General features: G+C 39.2%; 2 protein-coding genes across 6 annotated transcripts in view; one reads left to right on the top strand and one right to left on the bottom strand.

Annotated features, from left to right (window-relative positions):
* Window positions 1-19141, top strand: part of FILIP1L (filamin A interacting protein 1 like) — a 388439-nt gene that overhangs the window by 184591 nt on the left and 184707 nt on the right. For all 3 annotated transcript variants that reach the window (XR_009600904.1, XM_060416590.1, XM_060416592.1), the window contains exons 2-4: window positions 6451-6703; window positions 7436-7609; window positions 16721-16899. Coding sequence is in view for 2 of the 3 variants with exons in the window: in XM_060416590.1 (XP_060272573.1) it covers window positions 6461-6703; window positions 7436-7609; window positions 16721-16899 (596 nt within the window). In the remaining variant the exon portion in view is untranslated. The remainder of the gene's footprint in view (window positions 1-6450; window positions 6704-7435; window positions 7610-16720; window positions 16900-19141) is intronic.
* Window positions 1-19141, bottom strand: part of CMSS1 (cms1 ribosomal small subunit homolog) — a 394573-nt gene that overhangs the window by 262949 nt on the left and 112483 nt on the right. The gene's annotated exons all lie outside the window — the stretch shown is intronic.

Below are 19141 nucleotides of genomic sequence, written 5' to 3'. Positions count from 1 at the left end.
CCATCTTAGCCCATTCACACCCAGGAGAGCTGCAAGATGACTGAAAATGCAGAGTGACCTACAGAGTTTTGAGCCACTGTTAGTTAGCAATGTTCCCTAAATTGTGGATAGGCCACAAAGTGGAAGGAATAAATCAGTAATTTTCTTGAATAGCCATTAGGTATGAAACACCAGGTCAGAAATCCCAAGGGACACTTGAATGTATTAGATAGAATATCTGAATGTATTAGATATTAATATTAGATAGGAGAAACTGAAGGCCTTGTCCTTCATGTGAGAACATTTATATAAACAAAATGGAACATAATATTTAAGTGTTTTAAACATATCTACTCTATATTAACAACCCTCCATTATTCCTATAGGCCAGAGTAATGATCTCTCTGAGGTAATTAAGATAATCCAATGGGGTGGGAGAAAAAAAACTGGATTTCTTATTTTTTATTAATATTTTTCCTTTTTATTTTTGAATATGTTTTCATAAGTGGAGTCGCTCAGTCGTGTCTGACTCTTAGCGACCCCATGGACTGCAGCCTACCAGGCTCCTCCGCTGTGGGATTTTCCAGGCAACAGTACTGGAATGGGGTGCCATTGCCTTCTCCCATAAGGTACATAGCATATATTAATATTCTAGTATAGGAACATTATTTATTAGCACATAAATATACACATAATGAGGCTTTCTACAGTCAAAAATTCTATATATCCTAACCTTCCATCCCTACATAAAAATATACTCCCTTTATGCCTTTGCATTTCTCCAATAAGTAAGTCCTTTCCTGGATATGTAGCGGAGTGAAAGTGAAAGTCACTCAGTCATGTCCAACTCTTTGCAACCCCATGGACTATACACTCCATGGAATTCTTCAGGCCAGAATACTGGAGTGGGTAGCCGTTCTCTTCTCCAGAGGATCTTCCCAATCCAGGGATAGAACCCAGGTTTCCTGCACTGCAGGCTGATTCTTTACCAGCTGAGCCACCAGGGAAGGCCAAGTAATGGACAGTCAGTGACAACTACTGCCACAGATCACTGCTCATCTCTACTGTAATTATTGATAAGTAATCTCTTCAGCAAGGCTACAAGCATTTTTCACACATGGTGTCTGTATCCATCTCAGACAGGGTGTTCATAACCACCTGGCTTTGGCAGTACAGTATAACAGCATGAGACATGACTTTTTAAGAGCACAGGTAGTAGAGCCGGGTTGTCTGGATTCAAATCCCAGTTCTTCCACTTACTAGCTGTGCAGCCTTCATTGGTGCTTCCCTTTCTTTGCTGTAAATAGAGATAATAATATCCCCACACTTCATGGGGTCGTTGTGGAGAACTGAACGCGTTAACACATGTAAAATGCTTAGAAGAATGCCTGGCATGTAGTAACTTCTCAGTAAGTATTAGCTTTCATCAACATTACCACCACCACCACCACCATTACTGCTGATCTCTAGCAGCTAATAGAGTAATTAAATGTGTGATGGAGGAAAGTCAGAGTGAACATGAATTACAGAGAAAAGATACTACATGACTTGTTAAAACTTTGACAGCAAATGTTTTAAGTTTCTCCAGATGGACCCTGTAACTTTAAGGCAGGGTGCCCCACTAGTATCACTTGATAGTTGGTTTGTTACTGACAAAACACATAATAAACAGGTAAGCCACTAACACCTTCCAGTTCTGCTTTTACAGCCTGATTGTTATGATGAGGCTACTGAAGAATTCTCATTGAAAATTAACTCTGGGATTCTTTCCTTAAGCGCTGTCTTTTAACTGTGATCTCTACTCTGGTGAAAACCATTAGACACAGGTTTCCTGCCTATCCATATGCAGTGTTTAGATTTCTGTGGATTTCCTCTAGGGCGCAGACCCACAAGTCCATGTCTTTTAAATACACTACTGATAATCTATGCTAAAAGAAAGTGGCAAGAATCATTATATATCCTAGGAGAAAGGGGGTCATAGAGATCACCTCCTCACCCCCCTCACCTCACAAATCAGGACACTGCACTCAGGGAGGGTCACGTCTTAACTAAGTCCCACAGCTGATTTGTGATAGAATTCTTTTCACCTGACTTCTGTCTAGTTCAGTACACTTTTCATGACCCCAGATTTATAAACTATTTCCATAACTTTACACTTGAAAAGTGTACCACCTGTATTAAGAAAAGTAAGACAGTCACACCATAAATAACCAATTTAGTGCAGGACACACTTCAATAAATGCTTGTTGAAGGATGGGTAGAGAGATGAATGGACGCTTAGCTGGTTGGTTATGAAGTCCTCAAGGCTCCTAAACTGTTCTGCACTCTGATTTCTCAAGTGGTGCCAGCAAAGTGGAACTGGAAAGAGTCACTTCTTCAATAGAGTACCCAGGAAAGACACAAAACCATTCTTTTAATCTTCTTTTCTTTCCCCCTGAATTCATGGTTTACAATTCATTAGATGAAACAGATAATCAAATAAACTTGCTTTAGTTCTTAAATTTTTTTCTAACTATAAAGGTAGTACAGAATCACTATAAAATTGGAGGGAATAAACGTAAAGTTAATAATGTTAATAATAAGAACTAATGTTTATTTGGTGATAATATTGTATTAAACATGCTGTAAACATATGACATGTATTGATTGACTAATTTAGTCCTCACAGCAACTTTAGGTTATGGATATACTACTATTATCATGCTCATTTTACAGATGAGAAAGGCAGAGAGGTATCAAGTAACAAAGTTTTATAGCCAATAAGTAATGGAGGAGAGATATGAACTCAGGCAGAGTGGTTCCTGAGTTCATAGTCTTAACCATTCTATTATACTGCCACTGCTCAAATTTTGGTTTCCAATGCAAATTATAAAGGAAAGAACTGATTTATAATTAGAGAAATGCAGATCAGAACTACAGTGAGGTATCATCTCACACTGGTCAAAATGGCCACCATAAAAAAAAATTTATAAACAATAAATATTGAAGAGGCTGTGGAGGAAGGGAACCCTCTTGCACTGTTGGTGGGAATGTAAACTGATATAGCCACTAAGAGGAACAGTATGGACATTTCTTAAAAAACTAGGAATAAAACTTCCATTATAATCTCGCTCAGTCATGTCTGACTCTTTGCGACCCTGTGGACTGTGGCCTACCAGGCTCTTCCATCCATGGGATTCTCCAGGCAAGAATACTGGAGTGGGTTGCCACTTCCTTCTCCAGGGGATCTTCCTGACCCAGGGATTGAACCTGGGTCTCCCGCATTGGAGGCATACACTTTAACCTCTGAGCCATGACCCAGTAATCCCACTACTGGGCATATACCCTGAGGAAACCATAATTGAAAAAAACACATGTACCCCAATGTTCATTGCAGTACTGTTTACAACAGATAGGACACGGAAGCAACCTAGAAGTCCACTGACAGATGAAGGGATAAAGAAGTTGTGGTACATATACACAATGGAATATCACTCAGCTATAAAAAGGAACGCATTTGAATCAGTTCTAATGAGGTAGATGAACCTAGAGCCTATTATACAGAGTGAAGTTAAGTCAGAAAGAGAAAAACAAGTATCATGTATTAACGCATATACATGGAATCTGGAAGGGTACTGCTGAGCCTGTTTGCAGGGCAGCAATGGAGATGCAAAAACAGAGAACAGACTTGTGGACGCAGAGGGGAAGCAGAGGGTGGGAGGAATCGAAAGCGCAGCCCTGAAGTATACACTTTACAAAGTGTGAAGCGGATAGCCAGCAGGAATTTGCTGTGTGATGCAGGGAATTCAAACCCAGTTCTCTGTGACAACCTGCAGGGGTGGGATGGGGTGGAGGAAAGTTCAAGAGAGAGGGGATGTATGTACACCTGTGGCTGATTCATGTTGATGTATGGCAGAAATCAACACAATATTGTAAAGCAATTATCTTCCAATTAAAAAATGAAGATCTGATTTAAAAACTGATTAACTTGACTAAATTAAACTGAAAACTTCTTTACCACAAAAGACATAAAGTGAAAATGTTTAAGCTACTATCAGAAGAAATAACAGCAAAACAATAGAATATGTAATGAATTCCTATAAATTCATAAGAAAAAGACAACTAATATTTACAAAAGGAAAATGGGCAAAGACTATGAACAAGCAATTTATGAAGAAACTCCAATGCCATCTAAACACATAAAAAGATGCTGCTCTTATGAATTTAGGATGCAAATCAGATACTATTTCATTTATCATATTGGTATAAATTCCATAATAGCACATGTTGATGAAGATATAGAGCAAGGAGAACACTTATACTCTGCTATAAACTGGTACTCCACTCAGGAGAGCAGTAATCCCTAGTAATGTTGAGAACACAATATAGCAGAGTCCAAAAATCCCACTCTTATGCCATAAAGAATACCATGTACACAGGAAGAAAATGTAAAAGTATGTTCACAGCTGCATTTTTTCCTAACACAAAAAACATGTAAATTATACAGTAAAATGGATAAGTAAATGGTGGATTATTCATACAGTGTAATATCATATAGCAGTCAAATACGTAAAATAAGTAAAATGGAACAAGTAAGAATCTCAAAAACACAGTACAAAAAAAACCTTTCAGAATGCTATACTCAATGTGCTGTTTACATTAGGTTTGAAAATCTGTAAAGTAAAACTATAAATGGCTCAGCAATATATATTTTAACATATATAATACATTATATATATAATTTATATATTTATATGTATATAATTTATATATATACATAAATATATTTTAAAATGCATTAAAAATATAAAGTATAAAACATGCATGGGAAGAATAAACACCAAATTCAAGATGGTTACTTATGGGGTCGGATATGTAGGAAGTGGGTTAAGGAAGACATACATAGGGCTTCTACTCTATAATATTTTACTTAAAAAGCTATTTTCTAATGTATGGGATTGTTTGGGTTAATCTGTAAGATATTACCCAAATATATAATAAATGGAGATTTTACATATCTGTGTGGTAGCATGTAGTGACTCATTATATTTTCATACTTCTCTGTATGCTTGAACTTTTCCAGATTTTCTTTTTCTTTTTGGCCATGCCTAGTTTGCCAGACAGGGATAGAGCTGTTCCCCCTGCAGTGGAAGCCAGAGCCCTAGTCACTGGACCACCAGGAAATTCCCTCTAGAATTTTTTTTTTTAATGTAATTTTGGCTGTAGTGGGTCTCTGATGCAGTGTACAGGCTCTTCATTGCTGCCCGCGGGATTTCTCTAGCTGTGGTGAGTGGGGGCTACTCTCCTGTTGCGATACTCTGGGCTTCCTGTTGCAGTAGGTTATCTTATTGTGAGAGCCTGAGCTCTAGGTGAGCGGGGTTTAGGAGTTGCAGTGCACAGGTTCAGTAGTTGTGGCACACGGGTTAAGCTGCCCTGCAACATGTGGAATCTTAGTTCCTAGACAGGTGAACCCATGTCCCCTGCACTGGCAGGCAAATTCTTAGCCACTGGACCACCAAGGAAGTTCCACCCCTTCTGATTTTTAAAGAAATATTATTACAAATGAAAAGCAAGGCACCAATGATGATGATAGTTTCTTGACTTGTAGGAATGAGTAAAATTAACAATCTTTTTGAACATCACTGAAGTAGACTGTAAGTTCAATTGATATTTTCTTTTTTCATTAGAAACCTCAAAAGTGGAACAAATTATTGTGCTATTGTAAATTAATTTCAATACCTATATAATAAGATGTACAGCTAAAATTGTTCCTTAAATATTACTTTATCTTATATTGTTTTCATAAAAATCAACTACCATAGGCACTAGGGTTCTTATTTTGGAGATAAGGGTTCTAAATACAAACCCTTGACTTTTCCAAGGACGGTTCTGGAATTTTAGCAGAATGTCAGGGATGCAGCCAGGAACCAAGCCTTCATTCCTTTAATATTAGACTTTATCATCATAACAAAATAACCCAAAGTATTTTGTAGCAGTAATTCTGATAATTCTATCTTAAAGCACCAAAGGTTAAGAAATTTAAAAACATTTTTTTAAGTTCCACAAAGGTTTCCTTGTGGAACCACCTTGTGAATCTGCAGAAAGTTGGAATAATTAGTAAATTTACCATTTTATAATTATGTTAAGTACGTCTTAAGTAAGCACTTAAGCCGAGGTTGGAAGTATGACCCAGGTCCCTCAGGTGGAATGCCTGGCGGATGAAGTTCAAATACAGTCTGTTTACCCTTGGACATAAGTGGCCTTAATCAAAGCAGAACACATTTTTTTAAATGTTGATTTTAAAAACAGAAGTGTAAATAAGACTGTGATTTATGAATCTGCTAATACCCTTCTGTGCTGTAGACTTCAGAAAGATTGAGTCTTTGGCTGTGGTAAATATAACAGGAGTGCAGACTTGTCAAAGCAGTAATAGGTTCTCTTATTAAAATTCCACTTCCACTAAGCGTTACAAATTGTCTTTCTTCTTTCCAGCCCTTAAAGTATGCGTTCCAAAAGCAGTGACAAGGAGGGCTCAGCCCCAAAGCAATTTCCAAGGCCTGGAAAAGACGACAGTTTCCAAGGGCCTGAGGACAAGAAGCAGAGACAGCAAGACAAAGACCCCACCAGGGAGTCGGATGCAATCCTTCCATATCCTAAGTCACACAGTGGTAACGGCCACCAAGGAGAAGACCTCTCCAGAGATGACCTCTTATTTCTTCTCAGCATTCTGGAGGGGGAACTGCAGGTCAGCTGGCTTAGAATCATTGTCCTCATGCTTCCTGGGGAAGGCTGCTTATGAATTTGCTGTGTAGGCTGCCACAGACATAGCTATCTGTGCTTCACACTTGTACGCACATGAAAGCAAAGTGTAAGGACACATACACAGAATTCTCTTCTGGCAACACGAAAAGTAATTAGTCACATCTAAAAGGGCTGTCATGATGACATGCGATTGGCATGCACATGTGAAAGGTCATATCCTCCACTCAGGCTGTTTCAGCGCTCAGGCTCGGAAGGGTAACAATAATAGCTGATGACTTCTGGGTCAGTTTTAAATGACAGTAGGTGCTTTTATACCTCACGTGAACTGGCTCCGAGATTTGCCCCAGCATTATTAACCTACACAACATGAACAGCTGCTATACACACAGGACAATCTTATTTCATATCCCTGAATATGAAAATACCAGTCCATTGAGGAATAGCATGTTATCTACTTGTCAAACACAATGAAAAATAGAGAATTCTCTCCATGTTGTCTAGTTATCACAAAAAAAAAGCATTATTCATGTGTAACTAGATTGTAAGAAGGATAAAGGGACATAATTTTGCTACCTTTTGTAAAAGGTGCTATAACAGAATATGATGTTTATATTTGAAAGAGAAGAAATAAGAAGAAACACTCAACACAAAAAATCACTTGCAGAGACTGCTCATAGATAAAGTGGGCTTTCTGAAATGCTTTTTGTTCCTACAGGCTCGAGATGAAGTCATAGGCGTTTTAAAGGCTGAAAAAATGGACTTGGCTTTGCTGGAAGCTCAGTATGGGTTTGTCACTCCAAAAAAGGTGCTAGAAGCTCTCCAGCGAGATGCTTTTCAAGCAAAATCTGCCCCTTGGCAGGAGGACATCTATGAGAAACCAATGAATGAGGTATGTATTATAATCAGGAGAGTGCACCTAGGGAAATGAAGTAAGCTCACCAGCTAGTAAAGCACTGGGCCTGGCAGGTGAGCAGGACATGTAACTCCTTTTTCAGTTATTTATAGTTGTATGTTTAAAACCTACCCAAGGAAGATAAACACTACATGCTCTACAGGAAAGAAAAGGAGAATAAATCATGGACAGGAAGCAGGATGTTCTCACTGGGTTTGTTTCTTGACATCAGACTAAAACCTAATAAATGCAACAGAATTCCTCTCTCTTTCTCTCTCCCCCTCCTTGTACAAACACGGACACATACACACACACACACACACGCAAAGAAACACAGACATTTGGACCCAGACACACACACACACACACACACACACACACACACACACACACACACACACAGAGGTCTGTACTTCTTTTACAGATCTGAAGGCAATAATAAAAAACAGATAAAGTTCAACCATGGAGGTTAATTTATTTGAAAACACTGGAGTATTATGTCATAGAAATTCTGAGCTTGAATGGAAATGATCTGAAGAACTGTCCAAGAAACAGAGTTTTAGGAAGTATACATTTTAGATGAGTACATATCCTCTTTCTCTTTCAATAATTTGATGACAGCGAAGACTTTGCCCCCCGCCAAGTGTGCCCAGCAAGGACAATGGCAAAGATGAACAGTTTCTACACGCCCACCACTGCACGAAGATACGGCACTGCTTGCTCTTTCACTTGCTGACATTTCTGAAACTCCTTTGCATCCTTAGTTTATTCTTCCATTTTCCTCTGAGACCTTGATGGAAAATGTCATAATTTTTCATTCTTATAAGAAAGAAACAGCTAGGAGCATAAGCTAAGGCTGAAGAGAGTGAAAGCATGCTTTGGACAAAGCCCCCCCATGGTCTGGCAGCCTACCTCAGGAATGACCTCTCATGTCGCTGCTATTCTTGCCTTGGGTGTCTCATGAGAGAAGCCTACCATCTTGCCAAATTGTTAAGGAGTTTGCTCATATGGATCTGCTTCTCTGAGGGGTGAAGATGAGACCACCCAAAGTCTGTTGATTGAGCTTTAATCCAAATTTCAAACAAGAGGAGCCGAACCCTCATTCAAGTCAATAGTGTTAAAACTATCCAAGCTCCCAGCACAGTGACTGCGAAACAGCATTAAGCACAAATTTCACAAATGCAAATTAACGATCACTGAACATATCCTCACAGAACTCCACAAATGGCATAGCCCCTCAACACTTCAGTGTAAAATGAAACAGAGTAATTTCAAACTTATCTTGAAATCAGTAGGAAGAAGCTTTAGTTACAAAATCTACTGCACACTGCAAAATTGGAAATACCCTCTCTGCAAATGCTTGCAATCCTCTTTGCAAAGCGTCCCTGAAAGTTAATCATAATTTGGCCCCGCTTTATAAATCCAACCTTCCTTGATTACTCTTTCAAGAAATACCCTCCCCCTGACATACACCACACACACACACATCTTATATTCCCACGTCTATGATTTGTCTGTTTTCTTCTCCTGCCTACTACATCCCTCCTATAAATTTCTCTCCTCGGCTACAAGACTCTCTCCGTTCCTTGAAGACCATATACACCCAGTTGCCTGCCCTCTTCCTCTATCTAGGAAGTGATGGATGAGGGGAGATATGTAGACAATAAACAGTAAAGGAAAAATATGATAATGAGTCCCTAGGGCTACAGAAAAGAAAGGAGGAGGAGTGTTCCCACTACAACCATACCAGAGAGCACGATAATAGTATCAGGATAAGGATGCGTATACAAAAAATTTATTATTTTGTTTTCTTCCATCCTTCTCCTTCCCCCCCAATAATGTTCTTTTAAAAAAATGTAAAAAATCTCAACTATGTCTAGGGTAAACTAGAGAGGATTTATCTATTCATAATGCAAAATACCTTAGAAAAAAACTGTTCTCAGCTACGTCACATGTTAGGAACACTGACTTAAGGTGGAGGCCTGCAAGATAGGCCCGCAAAGGGTATGGATGGGGAGATAGGGAGGGAAGAATGCAGAATCCAGGACTGTTTCAACCTCCTATTTATTTCCAACCTGCTTACCTTATTAGCATTACCTTAAGGTAATTCTTAAAGTACTTATTTTAATCAACTGTATAATTTTGCTTTTAAATTTTATTTTATAATTTTCACTGTATAAAAATAGTTGTGTTTCTGTCTTCAGAGTGCTTAATGTCTAAAAGAGTGACAGACAACAAAAGATCACACAAAAAGTATATTTTATACACATACACACACACACATACACAATGTTAATTTTTGTAGTGAAAACCACAAATCAGTACGAGAAAGTATAACAGGGAATCAAGTTTAGATAGGAGAATCAGGAAAGCCAAGCACCAGAGAATGAGTAGGGGTTAGTCAAGTACAGCATAAAGAAATTCCACTTCCAGCAACACTGTGGAGGACATATGATGAAATCATATCACTAAAAAACACATTAAAACACTAGATAAAATATCTAGAATCTTCTCAAGTGCATGGATGAGCTTTACATGGAGCTAGAGAAATCCTGAAGCCAGGAACTTTCCAAAGACTAGCTTCTGGTTCCACATATTTTGAACCTTTCTCTTTAACAATCCACACACTTCCAGGGCTAGGAGCCAAAAGACACACGGTGTTCATTTTGCAATACACTGGTCTTTCATTTCTGATGGTGGCTGGGTGAGCTGGCGCATGCAGAATGCTCCCAAGATGGACAGGAGAAAGGCAGATTGCAAGAGTGACCTGAAGCTCAGTAGCTGACTACATATGAATGACAGTGGACTATCACCATTCAGAGGACAATAAACAAGGAAGGGCTTTCAGCAGAGTCTAGCAGTGGTAGTGCAGAGCCATGAGAATCATGTCCCCATTTCCAGCACCTGAGATCCTGGGCAATGTGAGAATCAGCAGTCTCTATTTTAGGATTCTACTATTATCTAAGAAAACCAGGCTTCAGTAAAGACAGAGAAGATGGAACATTCTATGAACAGCATATTTGGTTACCTTTGATCTACTAAAACAGCTAAATAATTTCTCAGCTGTCTGAACTAGCTTTATCTCTACCACTACATTCAAGGTAATCAAAGAAAAGGACAATCTTCAAAGGGCCAACGAAAAAGAACAAAGAGAACCAAAGCTGTAGCTCAGAAAGAAGATCAAATCCCAAATTAGGGTGATCTGTGACTCAGGAGTTATTAAAACAAAGGTCATTATTTTCTAAGCGTATATTAAGTGACCAAAAGCAAAAAGATTGACAAATTCTCTGTTCCTCATTCTGCTTAACCACTGGGACAATCCAACCTATTCAAACACACTGGATTTCCTTCATCCCGGGCAAGGAGTTGGATTGCGTTAGGGTTTGCGGGTAGGATATGACATCAAAGAGGCTAAAATGATAAGCAGGAAGACTGTCACTGCATGGTAAACATTAAGGAGCCACTGTTAATCTCTCTGCACCTGACACTCCCCTAAAGTGACTAAGTCTTCCTGTTTTCTTCCCCAGGCTTCATTCAATCTGTAAAGTGGGGCTAGATCAAAAAGGGGCAGTGGTTCTCTGATAGTCCCATAGTGCTTAATGATACACCACCTCACACTGTTCCTAATTGTTTAATGTGTAAATCTTATCTGTCTAGTAAGAGTATAAGCACTGAGACTTTGAAATTCTCCATGGCAACTATCATAATACTAAGTACATACAGCAAAATAGATGCTTAATAGTTTTTACCTTGAGAAAACTGTGGCAAAACAATTGCTCTTAGAAATCAAGCCCAATCACTAAACTTATAATAAAAAAACCCCTAGAAGTACAGAACACTTAAGTAGTTTCACCAAGCACACACATACAACTGGTGGGAAATGAAATGAGTTCAGAAGAACTCAGGTCCATCATTTGATGTGGCAGGAATGAAGAAGAACTGAACTGAGAACCAGTGGCATATTTCTAAGCATTTGGGGTATGGAGAAATGAAGGAACAGAATAAAACTTCAAGCATCAGCTACAATATCTCTAGAATCACTTACACTTCCTTCAGGAACTTTCCCTCTGCAAGGTCACTATTCAACACCTTTCCAATTTCTGCCATTGACAAACATGAGGTCCTTACCTGTTGCACCAAACAGCATGCAGTAAATTTAGGCCTTCCTTTAAGAGTCATGGAAGGTGACAGAAGGAAATCCCAGAGAAAGTTATAAAGGAAGAACAGGAAAAATTTGGGGTGGAAGGCGGAAAAGGCTTCCATGTTCCAACACTTGAAAAAAAAGCAGAACTGAAGCACCACCATGTGTTTTGAGAACTACTTGAAGCCTCGTGTGGCTAAAGACTAAGTGAGAAAGTACGGAATGAGAATGGGGCAGAAAGGTCAGGAGGCCAGATGCTGAGAGATGTTTCAGCTCTGAATAGGAGAGTGGAGTAATCCCACTAGTGGAAGATCATGCTATCATTGATGAGGAAGGGCTGGGGCAGGGGGTGCGGGGGGGACAGTGGCTTGAAGGAAGGGACAGCCCTTACAAAGTTATGTGATAAATAACGGGCAATGATTCTTTCCAATCTTCCTTCCTTACAAACAAACTAAGTAGGGAAAAACACAATGGAAGGTAATAATAGATGAACTAAAGCTTCTTTTTCTTTTTTGGCCTGAACAAAGTTTCATATTTATGTCCATATAACTACAAGAAGCTATCTGATGAAGCTTCTCTTATGAAGCTGTCCTGTCATTCTTTTATGCTGTTACTAAATACCTACTGTGAGCTTCTCTGGTGGCGCAGATGGTAAAGAATCTGCTGGGTTCGATCCCTGGATTGGGAAGATGCCCTGGAGGAGGGCATGGCAACCCACTCCAGTATTCTTGCCTGGAGAATCCCCATGGACAGAGGAGCCTGGTGGGCTACAGTCCGTGAAGTTGCAAAGAGTCGCACACAATGAGCGCCTTAACAATAATTATTCATTTATTAATTCTAGGGCCAGTCTTGTGATAAATTAAATGTTTCTCTAAGTAAAATGTCAAGGTCTCCAAACTAAGGCTGATTCTATCACTATTTCACTTTCAAATTCTAAAAGCAGTTGATTTGAATTTCCCTTATAATGCAGTCTAATGTTTGGGCAACCGGAAGGAGTTTTCAGAGAACTATAGTTTCTTGAGACCCAGGACAGTTAACACAACAACCTCCCTCTCAGAAGGTGGTCTTTAGTTAAAAGTGACTCTGCCAGCAGGCAATATAACCAAGCAATTTCTGCTCCACAAAAGGCCTGGTCACATTTATTAAAAGTCATGAACACCTGTAATGACATGAAGTACTTTTGTGTGTGTTAAAGCATCATTATAAACTCATATTGGAAAACTAGACAGCCAGCTTAAATGTTTAGAGGTCAGCTGGATTCTGCCTGCTGGGATATCTATATTCCCTTCTTTTTCCAAAATGATTTGGCCATTTTTGTGCTTTGGATTCCTAGTCAAATATGTGCTTTTTAAGGATGTACAATTTAAACTGGCTTCAAATTCAAGAATCACAAATTTTAAATCTTTTATGATAAAAGCAAAGGGCAAAATTAACCAATATTATGGGTTATAGTTTTGTGTTTAGCTCGTCTAGAAAGCCACATGCTTTCAAATCCATGGTCTTATATGGATTTGGATGTATCACTGGCCAAAGCTCCTCAGCTACTTTTGTTTTAATCAGCCTACTTCCCTCTTTTCTTTCTTTCTTTTTAAAAAAATGTTTAATTGGAGCTTTACAATACTGTGTTGGTTTCTGCCATACATCAACATGAATCAGCCATAAGTATGGAGTCCCCTCCCTCTCAAAACTCCCTCCCAAACCTCCCTCCCAGTTCCCACCGCATCCCACCCCTCTAGGTTGTCACAGAGCACCAGACTGGAGCTCTCTGCATCATGCAGCAAATTTCCACCGGCTATATATTTTACAGATGGTAATTTATACCTTTCCATGCTATTCTTCCAATTCGTCCCACCATTTCCTTCCCCCACTGTGTCCACAAGTCTGTTCTCAATGTCTGTGTTTCCACTGCTGCCCTACAAATCGGCTCATCAGTACCATCTTTCTAGAGTCCATATATCTGCATTAATATGCAATACTTGTTTTTTTCTCCACTCTGTATAACAGGTTCTAGGTTCATTTACCTCATTAGGAGTGATTTAAATATATTCTTTTTAATGGCTGAGTAATATTCCACTACATGCATGTAAGACATCTTTATCCAATCATCAGTCAGTGAACATCTAGATTGCCTCCATGTCCTAGCTGTTGCAAATAGTGCTGCAGTGAACACTGGGGTACATGCATCTCTTTCAATTATGGTTTCCTCAGGATATATGCCCAGCAGTGGGATTGTTGGGTCATACAGTATTTCTATTACAAGTATTTTAAGGACTTGCCATACTGTTCTCCATAGTGGCTGCATCAATTTACACTCCCACCAACAGTACAAGTGGGTTCCCTTTTCTCCACACCCTTTCCAACATTTATTGCTTGTAAATTTTTTGATGATGGCCATTCTGACCAGTGTGAGGTGATACCTCATTGGTGTTTTGTTTTGCATTTCTCCAATAATTGAGTGGTGCTTGGAAAACTGGACAGCTACATGTAAAAGAAAAAAAAAAAACAAAAAACTAGAGCACTTCTTGACACCATACAAACTCAAAATGTATTAGAGACTTAAATGTAAGGCCAGAAACTATAAAACTCTTAGAGAGAAACATAGGTAGTACACTCTTTGACATACATCATAGTAAGATCCTCTTTGACCCACCTCCTCGTGTGTGTGCTGGGTTTCCCAGGTGGTGCTAGTGATAAAGAACCTGTCTGCCAATGTAGAAGACAAAGACTAATGGAAATAAAAATAAAAATAAACAAATGGGACCGAATTAAACTTAAAAGGCTTTGCATAGCAAAGGAAACAATAAGCAAGATTAAAAGACAGTCCTAAGAATGAGACAAAATAACTGCAAATGAAACAACTGACAGAGGATTAATCTCCAGAATATATAAGCAGCTCATACAGCTCAGCATCAGGCTGTCTTTTCTCCACTGTATATTCTTGCCTCCGTTGTTAAAGATAAGATACTCATAGGTGTGTGGTTTATCTCTGGGCTTTCTAGCTTATTTCATTGCTCTATATTTCTGTTTTTGTGCCAGTACCAGACTATCTTAATGACTGTTGCCATTGTAGCATAGTCTGAAGCCAGGAAGGTTATTCCTCCAGCTCTGTTCTTTGTTCTCAAGACTGCTTTGGCTATTCAGGATCTTTTGTGTTTCCACACAAATTGTTAAAATTTTTGTTCTAGTTCTGTGAAAAATACCACTGGAAGTTTGATAGGAATTGCACTGAATCTATGGAGAAGGCAATGGCACCCAGTACTCTTGTCTGGAAAATCCCATGGACAGAGGAGCCTGGTAGGCTGTGGTCTATGGGGTTGCTAAGAGTTGGACACAACTGAGTGACTTCACTTTCACTTTCATGCATTGGAGAAGGAAATGGCAACCCACTCCAGTGTTCTGGCTTGGCAAATTCCAGGGACGGGGGAGCCTGGAGGGCTGCCATCTATGGGGTCACACAGAGTCGGAGATGAATGAAGTGACTTAGCAGCAGCAGCAGCATTGAATCTATACATTGCTTTGCACAGTATAATCATTTTCACAATACTGACTCTTTATCTCTTTATCTGTTTGTGTCATCTTTGATTTCTTTCATCAGTGTCTTGTAGTTAAGGTCTTTTGTCTCTTTCGGTAGGTTTATTCCTAAGTATTTTTTTGTTTTTGTTGCAATGGTGAATGGGATAGTTTCCTTAACTTCTCTTTCTAATTTTTCATTAGAAATGCATTAGAAATGCAAGGGATTTCTGTTTATTAATTTTATATCCTGAAACTTTACTATATTCATTGATTAGCTCTAGTAACTTTCCGGTGGAATTTTTAGAGTTTTCTATGTATAGTATCAAGTCATCTGCAGACAGTGAGAGTTTTACTTCTTTTTTTCTGGTCTAGATTCCCTCTCTGATTGTAGTGGCTAGGACTTCCAAAACTATGCTGAATAATAGTGGCGAGAGAGGGTACCCTTGTCTTATTCCTGATCTTAGAGAAAATGCTTTCAGTTTTTCAGCATTGAGAATAATGTTTGCTGTGAGTTTGTCAAATATGGCCTTTATTACGTTGAGGAGGTTCCTCCTACACCTACTTCCTGGAAGGTTCAATATACACAAATCAATCAATGTGATACACCATATCAACAAACTGAAAGTTGAAAACCACATGATTATCTCAATAGATGCAGAGAAATCTTTCAACAAAATTCAACACCCATTTATGATAAAACCCTCTTTTCTTTCTTGATTCCTTGCTTGCTTATTTTGTTTTCAATCTGTAACCATATACTAGGCACCTACTGTAGGCAAATCACTCTATTAGATGCTAAGAATTTAAGAAAAATAGAACGTAGGCCCTGCTTCCAGGGAGTTCACAGTCCAGTAGACTAGACAAGTGTAAGTAAGACAAAAGGACTTGGTGTTTTACATTGGGTCATATTCACACTCTATACCAAGACAGAATTGATTCTCAAGTATTTGAAAAGAGTACGCCAACAGTTTCATACATAATGCTGTGAAAAACTGACTGTGGACCCAAGAAACATACATGGGCAGAGAACTTTAGGGAGGGCTGGGGCAGGATCCATCAGCTAAGGGAGTGGCAGAATCAAACACTGTCCTTCACTTTCCATCATTCCTCTGATATGGTTTCTCTGGAGAGCAAAAGAAGTAGAAAGATATTCAGGTATCTACAGAGGCACTGATTTTTATTTTTGGTTAAGAAAAACATGATGATGTGGGAACTAAGATTCCACAAGCCATGTGCTGTGGCCAAAAAAAAAAAAAAAAAAAAGACGGAAGGTTACATTTGTGTTGAAACATATCAAAAGGTATCAAAATTAAGAAGAGTAATGATAAAAACTAAACAAGGAAATCAGAAACCCATTGCTGAATTTGTTAAAACTAGGACATTTTTAAAAGCAGGAGAGATGGCAGTTTTATGAATGCTTTGTACTTAGATTATTAATGTATTTTCTTTTGTAGTTGGACAAAGTCGTGGAAAAACATAAAGAATCACATAGACGAATCCTGGAACAGCTTTTAATGGTAGAAAAATCTCACAGGCAAACCATACTAGAACTGGAGGAAGAAAAGAGAAAACACAAAGAATACATGGAGAAGAGTGATGAATTCATAAGCTTGCTAGAACAGGAATGTGAAAGGTAAGGTTACTTGGGACAAGACAATGAACTATTCTGCAAACTCTTCCTAACCTCTCACTATGGGTGGGGCATTATACCAAGGGATACAGGGATATATGATGAATACGACAGCCTCTGGTTTCAAAAACCTCATGGTACAGAGTGAAGAAAAGGATATGTTTAAAAACAGTATCAGTACAACACAAGAATAATCAGGTGTGATAGGACTGTGGAAATGTAAGTGCTGGGCACCTCACCTACTTCTTCAAGGGGGTGCCCTGTGAAAGCTGCAGAGAGGAGGTAATGGGTCTAGTCCTTACGTAAATAAGAATGGAAACCATACACAAGGCAAGGGCAGAAATAAGTGCCACAACATAGAGATAAGACAAGAGTATGGGTACTGAGGGAACGCAAGCTTTCCACAAGCTTTCCATATGGCTGTAGCACAGGGTGTGAGCAAAGCAAAGGCTGGCCACGGGCGCTGGATTTTATACTGTTGGCAAGAAGGAACAAATGACAAGTTATGAGGAGGAGAATGAATTGATTAGGGATGCTTTCTTAATGAACCATTAAGGACAGATAGAAGAAAGACAGGCGGGGCTTTAACCTGGAGGCAGATATGTGTTCCAATGGCTAGAGGGTTTAGGGATAACGGGGTGTAAGGGGAATTGTTTATGAGGTATAGTCAATGTGAATTTGTGACTAATGTGACTAGAGAGCAGAGAAAGGAAAACATAAATGCTACTCTCCCAAATCATCCCACCCTCGCCCTCCAGTTAAAATAAATAAATTTATATTTAAAAAAAGGAAACAAAGTTACACTCCTGGTTATTCACCAAGGTACAGAAGGTGGGAGTGGCGCACAGCTTTTTGCTGTTGCAGGGTTTCTTGTTCAAAAGGGGGAAGAGGGTCTTGCTTCAGACAAGTTGAGCATGAGGAACCTGGAGTGTTCCACTGTCCAGTGGGGAGAACAATATGTCTAAATAGACAATCCATGGTTAGAAATGTAGGTCTGGGAAAGGCTGGGCTGGTGATGTTTTTGCAGCTGGTAAGAGCTGAAGCTATGGGTGTTGGTTTGGTAAGGGAAAGAATTTTGAGATGGGAACTCTAGAAAACACAACAACCCATCAAGTTAGGGTTTTCGTCCAAAAAAAAAAAAAAAAAGGGTCAAGAAAGGAAGCTGAGAAAGAATAAAGAAGGGTGGAGGACAAGAAGATTTGATTAAGACATTACAGTATACAATTTGGTATTCAATAAGACAATGTCATATTAAATACTATTTCAAACCCCTGGGGTTTGGTGCCCATGGCCTCATTTGGCCTCCACACTTACTTGGCACTAACTTGTTGAACACAGACACTTCCTTTCATCTCTCATTATTATGAATATTTATTCACCAGGGTCAGAGTGCTGCCCACCACAGAATAAAGAAGTAGGCAGGTAAATCCCTGCCCCAGGGGCTTACCAAACATTAACAGAGAAGACAAGAGGATACAGATTTAGGGTGGAAATGTGGAAGGCTCTTGGTGGTATAGTCCTAATGCTCACGGTTGTGTCTCTACTGTCCTCTGAAGGAAGGTTGAGAAGGGCTATCCAGAAGTAACACTATAAAGTTGGGAGGCAGATGGTGAAGATTATTTAAATCAATAGAGAGTAAAGAAGAACAGCACTGAGAAGTGAGAACACAAGAGCAACAGGAATAAAGGCCATGGCTGAGCAAAAGGAAAATAGTGAGATGAATGTAAATTGTACACCATGGACTCAATACATTAAGAATGGTATTGCCACATGTATCAAAGTAGTTTAACTGGAAGAATTTTAAAAGGTCATATTTTTTAGCCATATAGGACAGAAAGTTTTTCCTGTAAGCCATTAACCCCCCAAATTGGAAAAAATGACTGCAGTGATTCTCATTCTGTGTTTAGCCATTTCAGAAGACATGGGAATATTCACCTATTTCTATTTGCCCAGATACAGCTTCCAGATGGAACTGTTTGGGTATGAAAGTGTTAAGCCTACTCTCGACTCAGACGATAACACAGACAATACTTCTGCTCTACCTGTATGTCACAGTTCCCGGAGCTTGGCCGTGTTCGTGCACGGACCTTTCCTGCCGCCATGCTTGTAGCAGGGAGACTGTGGGCCTCATAAGGCATAACTGACTTCTACTTGCTTTAAGGCCATGTGCATAAAAATACTTAATGAACACCACCTCATGAAGAGGAAATGGGGGAAAAGTAATTTCAGGTAAATATATACTGAG

The sequence above is a fragment of the Ovis aries genome, chromosome 1, assembly GCF_016772045.2.
Source record: "Ovis aries strain OAR_USU_Benz2616 breed Rambouillet chromosome 1, ARS-UI_Ramb_v3.0, whole genome shotgun sequence".
NCBI lineage: Eukaryota > Metazoa > Chordata > Mammalia > Artiodactyla > Bovidae > Ovis > Ovis aries.
Note: the sequence above shows the minus strand (reverse complement) of the source record. Positions and strands in the feature narration are given on the sequence as shown.